Source organism: Stigmatopora nigra, chromosome 1, assembly GCF_051989575.1.
Source record: "Stigmatopora nigra isolate UIUO_SnigA chromosome 1, RoL_Snig_1.1, whole genome shotgun sequence".
NCBI classification, from domain to species: Eukaryota; Metazoa; Chordata; class Actinopteri; order Syngnathiformes; family Syngnathidae; genus Stigmatopora; species Stigmatopora nigra.
Window position 1 is genome coordinate 7,909,941 of NC_135508.1, and position 15,862 is coordinate 7,925,802.

At 40.0% G+C, this 15,862-nt stretch overlaps 2 protein-coding genes across 3 annotated transcripts; one reads left to right on the forward strand and one right to left on the reverse strand.

The window, feature by feature from the left end:
* Positions 1 to 1,287: 1,287 nt before the first annotated feature.
* LOC144194393 (gap junction alpha-3 protein-like) lies at positions 1,288 to 11,399 on the forward strand. Of its 2 annotated transcripts, XR_013325880.1 has the most exons (6): positions 1,288 to 1,569; positions 3,541 to 3,602; positions 5,010 to 5,097; positions 5,250 to 5,803; positions 6,461 to 9,492; positions 10,513 to 11,399. XR_013325880.1 is itself a non-coding variant. In XM_077713462.1 (5 exons), the coding sequence occupies exons 3-5, from the start codon at positions 5,029 to 5,031 to the stop codon at positions 7,242 to 7,244; spliced, it is 1,407 nt and encodes a 468-aa protein (XP_077569588.1). In that variant the 5' UTR covers positions 1,288 to 1,569; positions 3,541 to 3,602; positions 5,010 to 5,028; the 3' UTR covers positions 7,245 to 9,541. The 2 variants fall into 2 exon arrangements, 1 of the variants encoding a protein (XP_077569588.1); XM_077713462.1 differs by lacking the exon at positions 10,513 to 11,399 and having other exon boundaries at positions 6,461 to 9,541.
* Positions 11,145 to 15,762, reverse strand: hpxb (hemopexin b). Its single transcript, XM_077713473.1, has 10 exons — positions 15,625 to 15,762; positions 15,430 to 15,455; positions 14,410 to 14,493; positions 13,763 to 13,920; positions 13,537 to 13,690; positions 12,432 to 12,647; positions 12,261 to 12,353; positions 12,043 to 12,173; positions 11,485 to 11,632; positions 11,145 to 11,417 (listed from the first exon to the last, which is right to left on the reverse strand). The coding sequence occupies exons 1-10, from the start codon at positions 15,678 to 15,680 to the stop codon at positions 11,191 to 11,193; spliced, it is 1,293 nt and encodes a 430-aa protein (XP_077569599.1). The 5' UTR covers positions 15,681 to 15,762; the 3' UTR covers positions 11,145 to 11,190.
* Positions 15,763 to 15,862: the final 100 nt, after the last annotated feature.

The following is a 15,862-nucleotide window of genomic DNA, read 5'->3' on the forward strand; positions in this document are numbered from 1 at the left end:
CATTGTTGCATTTCGAAAAGTAAGAGGTTAAAAAAAAATAATTATGTGTAGATACAATATGTTTAGTCTCCAACATATGTCTATTAATTGCTCAAATGAAATGAGTCCATGCTTTCAAATACAAGGACTTCAGGGTCCACAACAGCATCTGAATGTTGTTATCTTAAGTCACCAGAGATCTCAGATTCAGAAATCAGATCCTCCAAAGATTTCATCACAAATTGTCTTGTTTTTGCAGTGCAGTGAAGACCCAGCACCCTTTCCGCAAGCACATGGCACAACAAGCTTCATGGAGCCCAGAGTCAGCTGTCATTTTGCAACTCGAAAAGAAGGCACATTCTTTTGAGGACAATGGAATTCGAATTCTGGAAAGGGAGGTACAGAAGAGGTGCAAACCAGTCATTTTATCTAAAACTCAAAAAAAGAACCATCATTAAGTGGCTCTAAATAGCAGTTTGGAAACAAAGCAGGTGAACGAGCGCTTGGTATGGGGGGGCACTTTTTCCCAATCCAGAATTCCTCTTGCATATCTGTCAACCCTGCTCCCCTTATTAACGATTTAAATTCTTCTTATTAGTGAAAATAAATCATACAAATGCAACACTCACATAGAGCAAACTTAAAAGTTTCACATTTTCCCCAAAGTGGATGAAGTACCCTTTTGTATGCAGTAAATTAAAGATTCTGCAGATGTCGTAGTATGACGCTGACAGCTTGCTTGTGGGTACATTGCTTGCTGATGCGCTATATTTATATAGTGAAAAGACCGACCACATAGGTATGCCCACTCTTATTTGTTTTTCGTGTTTTACAGCCCCTCTATCTTTTTTAAATTACATTTTAATATTTCTTAATACATTCCTTTTCACTTTACTTTGTACTTTATAATTTTTACTTTAATAAGAAGTGATGAGTATGTTCATACTTTAGTCCTTTTTTCTGTTTATGTTTCATATGTACTGTTAACGGATGCACTTTTTTTTATATGTGTCGTATCTTGTGCTGACCCGGCCCATCTGTCAACTTTTTAAAGTCAATGTGGCCCCCGGGTCGAAAATTTTGCCCACCCTGGTCTATCCCCACACCAGTTTCTCAAGAAGAAAAACAAATCTGAGACGAGTGCCACGGGCAGCAGAAATCACACAATGTGAGTGACAGCCTGCACTCACCCATCCCTCCCACACATGCCACCCACCCTTAGCCACACAGCGCACTAAACACCCCAGCGACCCCCACCACCCCGTGGACCCCCTACGTGGGGGCACACTATGTGAAAGAGGCGGATGGCCTTGGCCACGCGGGACGCAGCCGCTGCGCTTGGCCTTGCTGGGACTGGTCGTTCCACGCGCGACTTCTTCACTCTGGACTTGCCTCGTTCCTTCCTTTGTTTCGTTTAAACTCTCCCTTGCTCTATCTTTCTCTCTCTTTTGGCGGTACCCCCTCACTCCCCCCATCCCCACTGCTGGTCACCCCTACTCCACAAGTGGTCGCCTCCTACCCACCTGTGGGAGAAGAAGGATTGGAGAGGACTTCTTTGAGCTGATGTGCTCGTAGGAGAGTGGGAAGAAGGTGGGTGCAAAGTGATGCTCTTGTTCAAAGTGGGAGGGAAGAACCTCACCCGCCATCTCCCATGTTGATTCACTTCTCTCAGCATGGGGATGGAAAACAGGGTTTCGGCTTATCTTTCATAAGGCTCAATTATACGCTGTACTTAACATTTAGAAACGTGTCCGACACCCAACTTTTAATGAACGTCTTAATCTGGAAATGGCCACAAACTGTATAGAATGTTAGGGGGTGTTTTTCTATGCTGGACAAATTAGGTAAATGCAATTTTTGGATGGTTATCATGAAACAGTTGTGCATTGTATTGACAGAATACTTAAATAACTTAGTTATGATAGTTATGTGTAGATTGCGACTATTTATTATGGGAATTAATTCAGAAACTTTGCAAAATTCTTTATTTGGATGACAATTTTCTCTGCTTAATTTGCACAACACAGCTCCCTTGACAGTTTTGATAGCAGAATTGAAATACTTAACCAATAAATACGGATTTGTGTACTCTGCACAAGTTAAAGTACAAATAGTACATAGAAAATTACTGATTTAAGGCCATTTATCATACATTTGTATGCAAGCAACTTCTGCAGCTAAAATATTTGTCATATTTACATCCATCAATTACCATGCGTCTGTCACTCTCTGTGATTTAAAGTTAAATCAAATGTTTAGATAAGAGGTCTGATGCTCATCTTTAAGTGTGGGTGTGTACTTGTTTTATTTATTTTTTGATTTATTTATGGTTGAGGGTGAGGGGAAGTGCAAACAGTCTGCCAAGAGTTAACCAATTGACTATTTGAGCACAAAGACCTGTGCGCCATCAATAGCGCACGGCACCGCTGGGACAATGTCCATCTGGCAGCTTCTCTATTATGCGTCATCACGTGAAAGGAACATGTACATGTCTGTATGCAAATTAGACATAGTCGTACAACTAGAAAAAAATATTTTACTTAAAGAGGGTTTAAACTTTATATAAAGTAGTCATTCATATGCAGCAATTCAATTGCATCGTTTGTTAGTTAGTTAGTTTATTTTTTATTTTTAATGTCTTATTAACCTGTGTTTCCTGTAAGGTGTACATTTTTAAAAGTTATTATTTTCTATGATCTCCACTAAAGGAATATAAAACTTTAACCGTCCATTCCTGGATCTTAAGATTGAACTCCCAAAATTTACCTAAGATTGTAAAACTCAAAGTCAAAACACTAAAATATACTTTTAAACACTCGGCTCCTTCATTGATTGTAATCAATATTTATGCATTATTGTTAGGGAATCTAAAACTGCTATTTGATCATTTTATTTAAGTTTCGCTAGAAAAAAAATGGCAAAAACCTTGTACATTGTAAACATAATACATTGTAAACAGCTTGGTCAACCAAAGAAAGTTTAGTGGATTAGACAAATACTATAGTAGCGTATTCTACTGTACCAGTGTGCATGAGTGTGTGCGTGCGTGCGTGTTTGTGAATATCAGTTGATCCCAGGCAAACATTTGCCCTCCTCAGCATTCCTGGGATGTGATGAGTCCAGCATTCAACAGGGACAACCTGTTATCCACTCATTCACTTCCCACAGATGGCCAGCCATTGTCCAGCGGCCAGCCGGGCCTGCACGCCAACACACACACACACACACACACACACACACACACACACACACACACACACACACACACACACACACACACACACACACACACATACACGTCCACATTCGCAAATTCTTGCAACTGTTCACGTGAAAAAGTCTGGTGTATAAAGTTGAACACGTTCCTATTAATGCAAACTTGGTCTTATTCTTTAAATAGGAATATGTACAATTCAGATTTGGGTTATTTGCATACATCATGAATCTAAATGGAAAGTCAACGGTCATAGAAACTGATTACTGTGTTAATAGTCTTATACTATCTGTCGTTTTTAGTTGGGATGTGAATATAGTACTGATTTGATGTTTTTCCCATTGCAGATTTCCCTTTTCTAGTGTTTTCTAGTGGATGGATTTGTCACTTACACCGCCACCATATCGAAGTAAGTTATGCTCCCTGATCCCACATTTTAATCTGCTTCCAAACAAAGGGAATGCAAACACATCTGACCTGCTTGATTTCAATGTGAGGCCATAGATTTGGAGCTAAAATTCCCTGACCTTGTATTCCTTATCATGGTTAAACCAGGAAGGAATGCCTTTGTTTAGCAATTGGGGAAAAAAATGTGATTTAGTTCCTTTTTAACATCCTGAAAATAAAATGTTACATTGTTAATTATTAATCCTTTCATGCACAATGTTCACTACGAATATACAAAAGTTGACCTTTATGACATTTAATCATGTTGACTATAATTAAAAAAACAAACATATTTTTGGCACATAAAGCCTTTGACGTTTTACAGGGCAACTGACTTTTTGGTCATTTAAAAATATATTTTATTTTATCATTATGTTATAAATTCTTAGGAAATATTTATTGTACACGAAGAAGTATAAATACATCTATGAATTAAGACAGATTACAAATTCCTGTAGATTTTAGTCTAATTAGGTTCCATGTGTAGTCATTTTGTTGTTCTCACGCAGGAGTTGAACCAACTGTTCGACCTCACCACACCACAGTCAATGCTGCAGCATGAGGTCAATGAACCTCCAGTCACATGTTTTAGCAAAAACACCACTGCCTGGCCTAAACCTACACGTGGTAGAGGAGCGTAGAATTCACATTTTAAGTGGAAACATCTATTAATGAGTTGTTCCCGGGGCAAAATATGTAAGTCGACGATCAAGACAAAATTTCCTCGCCAGTCCGCACTGAAATTATAAATAGTATTAGCGCAGGTTGATAGCTAAAAAAAATAAAAATAGATAAAAATAAAATGACATGGTCGACTAATTCGGTGCTCGGACGTTTGGTCGCCGGTCTTTTGGTCGCCGGTCTTTTGGTCGCCGGTCTTTTGGTCGCCGATCATTTGGTCGCCGGTCATTTGGTCGCCAGTCTGTCACCGATCAAATGTTGACAGAGAGTTTACTGTTGAAACCAGCTCTCAAAATGATTTTCATGTGAGAAAGTTTAATATCTATGAGAGAGAGAGTTTAATATCTAAGAGAGAGAGAGTTTAATATCTAAGAGAGAGAGTTTAACATCTAAGACAGAGGGTTTAATATCTGACTACTGTTTAATATCTAAGTACATTCGACTGGCGACTAAAAGACCGACGACCAAAAGACCGACGACCAAAAGACCGACGACCAAAAGACCGGCGACCAAAAGACCGGCGACCAAAAGACCGGCGACCAAAAGACCGGCGACCAAAAGACCGGTCACTAAAAGACCGGCGACCAAAAGACCAGCGAGCAAACGTCGGGTCACGACTTATTCAAGTGTCTCTATGACCAGCGACTCTTTGAATCACTCCCCTTACCAAAGACTGGTGTGTCTCCAGGTTAAAAAGCGAATCAAGCATGGGTGACTGGAGCTTTCTGGGGCGACTGTTGGAGAACGCTCAGGAACACTCCACTGTCATAGGAAAGGTGACTGATCGATGGCTTAAGCCGATTCTGTGTTCTCTTACATAATGTCGCTCGGATGACCACCATATTTAGCACTTTGTATGACACGTTCAAAGGTGTCCCTCTTCAGCTTCTTCTGTGTTCCTCAAACCTTGTGGTCGTTCCCCCGCAAGGTTTGGCTGACCGTCCTCTTCATCTTCCGCATCTTGGTGCTGGGCGCAGCCGCTGAAGAAGTGTGGGGTGACGAGCAATCCGACTTTACTTGCAACACGCAGCAGCCCGGCTGCGAGAATGTTTGCTACGACGAGGCCTTTCCCATCTCCCACATGCGCTTCTGGGTGCTGCAGATCATCTTTGTCTCCACGCCCACCCTTATCTACCTGGGCCACGTGCTGCACATTGTCCGCATGGAGGAGAAGAGGAGGGAGCGGGAAGATGAGAGCAGGAAGCTGGGAAGGCACCTGGAGGACCACGACCCCCTCTACCACAACGGAGATGGCGGAGGGGGCGCTTGGAAGAAAGAGAAGCCGCCCATCCGCGACGAGCACGGCAAAATACGCATCCGCGGGGCCTTACTGAGGACCTACATCTTCAACATCATTTTCAAGACCCTGTTTGAGGTGGGCTTCATCCTGGGACAGTACTTCCTCTACGGCTTCCACTTGAAACCGCTCTATAAATGCCACCGCTGGCCCTGTCCCAACACCGTTGACTGCTTTATATCCAGGTTGGTTCTTTTGTAACATTTTCTACAATAAGGAGCTTTTGCTTGCGTCGATATATATCTCAGATATGATTTATTTCAAATGTTTGCTGATCCTAAATCAGGGGTGGGCAAAGTTTTCGTTTTTTGACAGATGGGCCGGGTCAGCACAAAATACGATACATATAAAAAAGTGCATCCGTTAACAGTACATATGAAACATTAACAGAAAAAGGGACTAAAGTATTAACATACTCAAACTCATCATTAAAGTAAAAAGTATAAAGTACAAAGTAAAGTAAAAAGGAATGTATTAAGAAATATTAAAATGTAATTTAAAAAAAGATAGAAGGGCTGTAAAAAACGAAAAACAAATAAGAGTGCCACTGGCTTCCGCGTGACGGCGCCATCTTTGAAGGGAAAAAAAAGAATTATTTGGACGACGTCGGCGGGCCGGATTACAGAGCCTAACGGGCCGGATGCGGCCCGCGAGCCGTAGTTTGCCCAAGTCTGTCCCATATGGTAGTAAACATTCAGAGTCAGCTGACAAATGACTGAAACTACATCAATTGACCACTGAACAGCTCATTTAAATCCAAAAATCTAGGGTGAATTTTGATGTTTTTTTTTTAACGGCCCATTTTTTACCTAACCACTACATTTCTTCACGTGTTTCTGCAGGCCAACTGAAAAAACAATATTTATCATCTTCATGCTGGCTGTGGCTTGCGTCTCTCTGGTCCTCAATCTGCTGGAGATCTACCACCTGGGCTGGAAAAAAGTCAAACAGAGCGTCACCAATGAATTTGTGGTTGACAATGAATCGCTAGGGCTGGGGAGAGTACGCGCCGGGGAGGCCAAGACGCTCCCCGAGGAGGTCAGTCCAACAGCACTCGACTGTTTGCCCACGTACGCCAGTGTAAGTGTAGTCGGGGGCAGCGTGGCCGATGGGGGCGGCGACAGTCCCGCTGAGGTGATTTCCTTAAGTCCCGACACCGCCACGGGTTCTGTCAAGATGGAGCGCAACTTGTTCCACCCGGATGACCTCCTCTTACAGTCTCTGCCCACTTCCTATTATGGCGGAGTCCACCGACAGCTTAGCGAAGAGAAGCAAAACTGGAGCAACATGGCGTTGGAGCTGCAGGATCCAAATGGGAAAAATTCCCCTGGCTCTAACCCTCCTCCCTCACCCAGAATCTCCTCTTCTTCCTCCCACGTAGAGGAGACAGTTATACCCCCTGCCCCAGAATCACAACACTCCACTTTTCCCACACTCCCTTGCCATGCTCGCCTCTACCTCCTCTCGCTGGAGGAAGCTTTGGCAAGTGAGGCCAAAGCCAGGCAGGGTGACGACTTCACAGTCGTTACCAAAGCAGAGATGCATCAGCCCCCCGGCATGCAGAAGCCGCGACGGGTTAGCGAGAGCAGCGGTTCCAGGGCCAGGCCTGACGATTTGGCGGTGTAACCAAGGCGACGTGACTCCTGGATACGACTAGATAAGGTGCCCATCAGCCATCAGAAAGCAGCAAAATACACTTGATAAACTCCAGCAAGTCTGGACATGACCTCCAATATTTACTTCTAAAATGATAGCCCCAATAGGCCAAATGATTCCACTATAGTCCCAAAAGTACCTAGTCAGATTTTTTGTTTTTTGGCAGAAACAATCTTTCCTGACTTTGAAACCCTATCGGGACAGCTTGGTGTCAAGGAACTATGTTGATGTGAATTGAATGCCTTCATATTGGCAACAAATTCCTCCAAAAAATCAGCTTCTTTTTCCAGCCCAAGCATCATCATTTAAAAAATGCTTTCACTCATTTCGAATTTCGATTTGTCGTAACTATTGGCACAAACAAGCGTCAAAATTTGAGACACCGGCCAAAATCGAGTCTTGCGAAGCGTCCCGCTGAAGTAGGATAATTGATGTTAGCTTAACGATGTCGCCAGGGGAGGTTCCGATAATTAGTGGCCTACAATTCCCGCCTTAAAGTTATTTATTTAAATTTTTCTTGCAATACGTACTTGTTTTTGCAGGGTGACCTGCCTCTTGCTGGTTAAAGCACTACAATTGCAAGAAATGGCCTATGTGATTGGGCTCAAAATCAGATTATACGCTTATTTCGAACATTCATATGCAAAACAAGCTTCCTGTGGTGCGGAATGTGTTGAGGGCTTTTTAACCACCCAATCTACTCCAAAAAACGTCACGGCCTGACTAAGAACTATACAATTTGGAAAGCACTCATTTTGAATGACGTAAACTGAACCATGGCCGGATAGATTGTCCGTATAAAATGCCTGCACTGAATCATTGGCCACAGTTAAAATGCAAGGAGAAATAAGTTTAAAAGCACAATCCAAGTTGCAAATGTTGATACAACTTCTTGACCATCAATGTGTCTAGTCACTATTGTTGGTTCAACAATCCAACTTGATCTGATTCTCGAAAATACTTTTTATGCTTCAATTTTCATGCAGGTAGACGAAAAACACTGTCGAAGAATTTGCGCTAATGATGCTAATGATGCTAATGATGCCGATAATTGGATTAATTTGCAACTATGGGTGCTTAAAGGCCGATATCGGTATGGCGTCTTCATATTTGTCTTTTGTGCCTTTGCTGGGGAAGACACAAAGACAGATTTGCACTTTTGTTTCTTTTTATTGATATGATGGATCTGGATAAACCGACATGAGCTGGTGTTGGGTTTGTGTGTGTGTGTTTGTTCTTTAAGATTGTTTCAGTGTTGACACAAACACATCTCTGCTGTTATATCAGGGTCAATTATAAATATGTAAACAGTATAAATAAGTAGAGGCTATTATTATAGAGATCACTCAATGCGTGATGCAGTTTTACGTTTGTGTTTTTTTTTCTTCTTCTCAAAGCATACTGGTTCAGTTTGGACTTTTTTTTTCACTGTAAGAGGAAGTTGGCAAGGAACATCTCCAAAGGTCACACTGTAGTTCATAAAAGCCAATGCTCAACATTGAACATTGTTTCGGTTGGAGGACTTTTTGTACAATCTTCTTTCTGACGCTTGTGTTTGCAGTGTGTTACAGAACTGTTGACTTCCTTCTAGCTGTTCTGTATAGGACGAGTTTCATTTTTTTTTTTTTTAGACTAGCTGTAGATTATTATTGTGATTTTTAGGTTTCAGGCGGAGAGGTCACAGTTGACGGATATGACCTTTATTTTTTTTTTAATGATTTTTTTTTTTTAATCCCTTGTGGATTGTTATTTTCTTGTCCCTCTCACAAATTCCTGCCTGTCTCAAACAGTTTCACACGAGCTATCTAGCTTACTCATTATGAAGCAGATCACCAGAGTTGAAGGTGGTGTAACGTTATCACCTTTTAACAGTGAACGAAAACACACGATTCTGTTCTCACAGCACTTTGAAAAGGACAATTCCACACAAAAAAAGACTGTTTGTCTCTAAACTGGGCTCATTTGACTAAATGTTAGAGAGCTGTTTTCTAACCTTTTAATAAAGGATTGCACATTGACTTTGTAGCCCGCTATAATTAGGGTATGATGATGATGCTAATACAAACACAAAGAATTGTCTTAGAAGAATTTAGAAATTAGATTTGCAATGATGAAGTCATTCATCTAAAGTGACTGTTTTTATTTTCTTATATGTGTATGGATCTTGAGACTTCCAGTTTTAACACGTGCCTGAGGGACTTTCATGGCAAAAAAAACTGTAAGTAGGGGCAAACCCTGCTTTTAATCCACACTGTGTGTGTATGTATCTTGTGTGTATGTATCTTGTGTGTTTGTATCTTGTGTGTGTGTGTGTGTGTGTGTGTGTGTGTGTGTGTGTGTGTGTGTGTGTGTGTGTGTGTGTGAACGAGAGGAAGTCTTTATCAAAGTTTTTGTAGAAGAGCATGTTGATGTAAATGTTCATTTACCTCAGATGTGGAAAAAAAAGTGTTGTTACTCAATAAACTTATTTTGTACCGTTGCTCACCTTGTTTTATTTGTCATCAATTTACATGCGTGAATCGAATGGTTTAGTGCGAGTTTGTGTGTGTGTGTGTGTGTGTGTGTGTGTGTGTGTGTGTGTATGTGTGTGTGATACTGTGCTGAGGCCAGCACTCTCTTTATTGTTAGTCAAAGTCACAGGGATTTTAATTGAACAAAAAGTGTGGAGGGAGTGAAAAGGCTTGCTTGCTAACGCCAGCATGACCTCTGGACTGGTAGGCTACAGTGACACTAAATGTTGAGTTCATTCTTTGACTTTTTTTTGGTTAAAAAAAACAGCTGTTGTCCTCTATAAAACTCTTTTATTTGACGTCCTATTTTCATTTGAAAGGAAATCTGCAGAAAGTTTTACATTTTCTGAAAGTGTTGTCATTTCTAGAAGTGGTAATGAAACAGGATTTTGGGGGTGAACAATATTTCTGTCTTGCCAATTATTTATTTTATTTTATTTTTTTAAATGTAGGAAGTTGGAGGACTAAAAACACTGTAAAATAATATTATTCTTCAGGTTGAGGAACTCCAGACAGTCACATGGCACATGATCATCATCCTAATGTGGTTATCATGCACTTTTGAGCAGTGTTATGAGCAACCCTGTATACTAAAGCTTCCTCGTAAATAAGAGAATTACATTGCATAGCTTACAAAAGACAAAACAATGGATTATGAAGTATTAGGCTTTTAAAGTCAATTTTCACCCTTTCATGCACAATGATTGTTTTTCTTTTCATTCTAATAGGACAAGAGATCTGAATCCTGCAGCCCAAGAAACACCAATCCCAGCTAACTACAGGCACCAGGTGGGGGACACCCTTTTTAAATTGCTTTTCTAAATCTAATGTGACCTCTTATGGGTTGACCCGAGTACTAAACCATTGCCAGCCAATCATTTTAAGTAAAAGTGATCTAATGTTCAATTCCATCCCCTCCCAGTCGAAAAGGAGTGGACATTTATGGCCAACAATCCCTCTTTTAAATACAAATGACCCTCTTTAACTGCCACTGAAATTGAGCCAATACCTATTGAATAACCTTGAAAGGGTTAAAATGCATATTTCCATCTAAGCCAGTGTGAATTTAGAATGTGGGAGGATACCAGAGTACCCAGACAAAACCCACACAGGCCCGGGGACTACAGTGAGTTTTGACCAACAAATTAATCATTCATTCATTTTTTGAAACTTTTTCGCCCTCACTAGGGTCGCAGGGGGTGCTGGAGCCTACCCCAGCTGATAGCCAGGGTACGAGGAAATGGACAACCATTTGTACTCACACCTAGGAGCCATTTTTGAGTGTCCAATCAGCCCAACATTGAACCAGAATTGATTGTTCTCATACTGACGATACAAATAATCAAAAGCAACAATCCAGTGGTTATTTAACAAATGTTTATTCAATCTTAATCTGAATTTGCCTTCTACTCCTGACAGCCCATCATTTCTCGGGTAATTTGTTCAGCCTGAGGGGCTATTCTGCTCACAGATAGGGTGAAGGCACTCTCGTAATGGTAGTAAGACGATCCTTTGAAGACATTGACTCCTTTCTCATCGCAATAAGCAGCTTCAATGTTTGATATTGGTAGCGGAAAGTCTCTGGTGACTGTTCTTGGGGTGGCTGAGAGGTCAATATCCAAAATCATCCCACCTGAAAATAGTGAAGCATTTTGTTTCATTCAGTATTCTCCCCAAGTGCAACATTCAGGAAAACTTACCTTTGATTATGTGAACGGTGTCTTGACCGGGGCATAAAAAGGCAGCATTTACAGGTCCCTCGATGCCCAACTCTTCCTTTAATGATTTTGGGTAGCCTTCAATGAGGGTGTTGTGGGCGTCCGATTTAAAGATGTACACTTGATCATCCTGTGTAAAATTATTATAATTTTTAAAAAATCTTATGAAACAAGAAACTATTTCCTTCAGTTTTAAATGACAAGAAAAAAAAGATGGATTCTTCAGAACCAGTAATTGCTATAATATTAGTTTCTGTTACATATTTTTCTATCACTCCTTGACGCTTACATTTTGGAAATTAAGATTAAAAAATATTGTTAAATCCTGTTGAAAACATGAATTAAAATAGGTACTACCCAATTAAATAGCCCATTAAAAACCCAATATACGGAAATATAGTTTATAAGGTGTTTAGCTACTATAATCAGTACGGAAATACAGATACATTTTATGCATGAACAATAAGAATGAAGGGTTAATTTAGTTTAAGTACACCAATTACAGTTTTAAAGGTAAAGTAGGATTTCAACAAGCCCAACCTTAATCATGTAGATTTTGTCAGTGTAAGAGAAGACAGCATCCACCCCATTAACCATCTCTTTCCATGCTCTTGTTATGGAAAATGGATGAAAACCATCACGGTGACTGTCCAAACGCATGTAAAGTGGTCCTGTCCATTAAATAAAACTTTAGCTAACTAACTAACTTTAGCAGACTTAAAGTTTTGGTGAAAATTTCCAGGGAAAAGAAAACCAACCTGTAAAAAAATATTTTTTGCCCTCTTCGTTGATGGTGATGGCATCTAATTTAACCTCGCTGCATTTTGTGATTTGATGATCACGTCCATGGCCTGAAACCACACACGTAGAAGGAAAACCGTTCAGAAGGACTGTATATTTTTGAAAGAACATCTCATTAACAGGCTTACCAAAGTCGGCACAATTCATGAAGTAGTTGCGGGCATCTTTCGGGTAGGCACCGGCGCTCACTTCTCCCGAGAGTGGGTTGAATCTGGTGAAGTTGTGACCATGGAAACAGTAGTAGTGCTCCAGCCAGCGCAAGACAGATGTGCATACAGGCAAGTTGGACCATGTCTTTATTTTGACCACCTTTGTGGCAATGTCATATACATGCACGTCATGTCCTGTGAGAATATTATGAGCCGTCAACACATTTTTAAGGGAATAACAAAGAGGTCATCATTCAGTTGCTGTTTAATTAAAAGCCAGGAAAAAACATGAGCCATGACCAATGTTCCCTCTAATTTTTTGTTGGTCTGGGCAGAAAGACAACCTCCTTGAGCGCACTGAGTAACAGTGTGAGCGACATCATCATTTCTCACTATGGGCACACCAGTATCACACCTGCCATAAGCAGGTGCATGTCAATGTTCCCTCTAAGCTTTCATGTAAAACATGCTGTAAAACATGAAAAAAATAAGAGTGGACAGAGCTACTGCCACTGACTGCCACGTAAACGGCGCCATCATGGGGAAATGGGTTAAAAAAAAGTTTGGATTTTATTTACTGCGCGCCATATGATTGCTGCTGCACAGAGAAGACGAGAATAGTGCGCAATAGCGCATGGTGCCCAGCTTAGAGGAAACATTGGCCATGACGTTTGTTCGTCTTTTATGACCTGCAAATCATTTGAACTAGGAAAGTCTGCCAATTTAAAAAGAATTGGACACCCAGCCATCAATGGCAGTGAATGAAAAAAAAATAGAAATTAGGATTTGAAATCCCAATTTCTATTTAATTTATTTTAAAAAAATCAAAATAATAATTAGACATATATAGAATTGATCCTTTTTATACCAGAGCTTTTCAAACATTTCTCAGAAAAAGGGCCAACTTTAATTTATTTATTTATTTTAAATCCAGGTTTGAAATCATTTCAAACCTGGATTTAAAATAAATAAATAAATTAAAGTTGGCCCTTTTTCTGAGAAATGTTTGAAAAGCTCTGGTATAAAAAGGATCAATTCTATATATGTCTAATTATTGTTTTGATTTTTTTTTAAATAGTCATACCCTTGAAGAACAGAACCGAGTTGTCCACACACTCTCCTTTTGGGCACTCTACAGCTGAATCTAGATGAGAAGGGATTCCTGGGAAGTCATCCTGTATGGCTTTTGGGTACCCGGCCTCTAGAGCCTGATTATAGTAGCTAAACACCTTGTCATCCTGGACCACAAAAATTTCCACTGTCATTAGTAAGATAAAAGTAGCTTATCGGCGAAAAGGTTCAGCTCATACCAGGAAAAAATACACATGATCGTGGTCATCGTGATTTTCTGGGTTGTGCATTCGAAAGGCTGCATCAACATGGCCGATGTGATGATCATCATCAAGTTCCTTGAATAAGCCGTTGGAGAGCTGTGCTGGACCATTGAAGCCCACCCACAGGTGTTTACCTATGCCAAATGAATCATACGTACGATTGCAAGAACATTAAAACTGCATTATGATTATTCAAGGGGCTCCAGCACCCCCCACGACTCATTTCTGAAAGTGAATGAAATGTTATCATTTGAGGTTAATACAGTGTTCCCTCGGTTATCGCGGTCAATGGGGACCGGGACCACCCGCGATAAGTGAATTTGCGCGAAGTAGGAATTCCCCTTGCTTAATTTGAATTTAATTCAATTTTTTTGTAATTTTTATTTATTTTTGTATTTTTGTATTTTTTTTTATCCCCCCTGTATACAGTACACCATATAGAATGCGGGTAGAGAGAGTGAAATTCATGTTATAACAGAAAAACTGTGAAATATGTTGTTTCAATGTAATATTTGTATTTTTTTTTCCCCAAAAAATCTGCGAAGCTCTGAGTCCGCGGTAGCTGAACCGCAAAGTAGTGAGGGAACACTGTATATACAAATAGTAGTATAACTTTGGCATACCTTTAAAGAAGATAATGTTTCCCTTCTCATCTGGCGTAATGGCATCAAACTCTAATCCATCGCACCGGTCGGGTAAGGTTGTATCTTTAAGAGATCAGATGAAATATTTTAAGAGTATAATTGAAAATAGATTATTAATTGAAATTGTGCATGAATAGTCAAGATGGAGATGAATTAAACATTATGTAAACATGATGTGGAATTTGAGAAAAAGATGCAATTTATGTAATGTGAAAATTTGTAACAGACAAGGTGCAAATTTGGGTAAATGTTTGAATCAGGGGAGAAATGTGGAAATAGGAGAAAGATTGTGAACATTGGGAAATATTTGGGGAAGGCCTCGGGGCATAAGGTTATCTTTCAGTCTGCTATTGCCCAAGTGCCAAACACAAGGTCCAAAAGGACATGCTAGGGGAGTTTAAGTAAGTCCAAAATGGAATTTGATTAGATCGCTATCCAACAAACCGTCGTGATTACTCGTATAATGTCGTAAATCGTGACACTCTTTTAGCTTGATTGTGGAATTGTTTTGCCGAATGGAGGTTTGTTTGTTTAATTGCCAATGGAGTTATGTTTTTTTAGTTCCGACCTTAATTGTTATTATTGAATAGCTGATATGCGATGATTGTTACTAGTGTTGGTTTTGCTTACGCAATTGGATTAATCAATAATCTTGTAATTGTTTTGATTTATGGCCTTAAATGGAAATTTTATGCTGGCCAGAATTTCATTTGTGACAAGGACAATGTCCGAATTTAATTCTCTCTTGCAAGAATATCATCAGAGATGCCTATTTAATTAAATATATCAAATTGAATCAGATGTCCCAGTGTATTGTTTTATAATTACTATATTAAAGTATAATTTTTGACACTAACCTAAAACCATCAACCACATTTTTTATGAGGTTTTTAGGTCTGGTGTTGTTTGTCTAAATGTATAAAAGTGGATCATGAATTCTATAGAAATATGGGTAAATTAAAATGTAATTAAAAAATTAATAATAAATAAATAGCCTACCTTCTCCAGTGACATCTGCCAGAGGCCTATAAAAAGAGACAATTTGCAATTAGTATATTTATATGCCAAAGTCTCCAATTCCAAGTTATAACATAGTCGACAATCTTATGGGTCATCAGATTGGAATTACTATACAACAAACTATTATGATTTTGCAGATTTTGAATATCAATTTAGTAAAGAACATGGACTCACAGTGCTGCACCAAGGCCAAGTAGGAGGCCAAAGAGGAGACTTTCGAGAAGCTTCATGCTGAGAGCTCTTGATCTGTTGTGTCGCCCAGTTGGGCTTTTATACTCTTTGTCTTTGCACCACTCTGTTTACATACGTGAGTCATTCGTATTGGGCTTCCTCATACAAGAGGTAAAGGTGTCACAGTCTGGGCAAATGCCCCACCCTCCCACCACCTGGCCCACCCTAGGCAGGTGTGCAT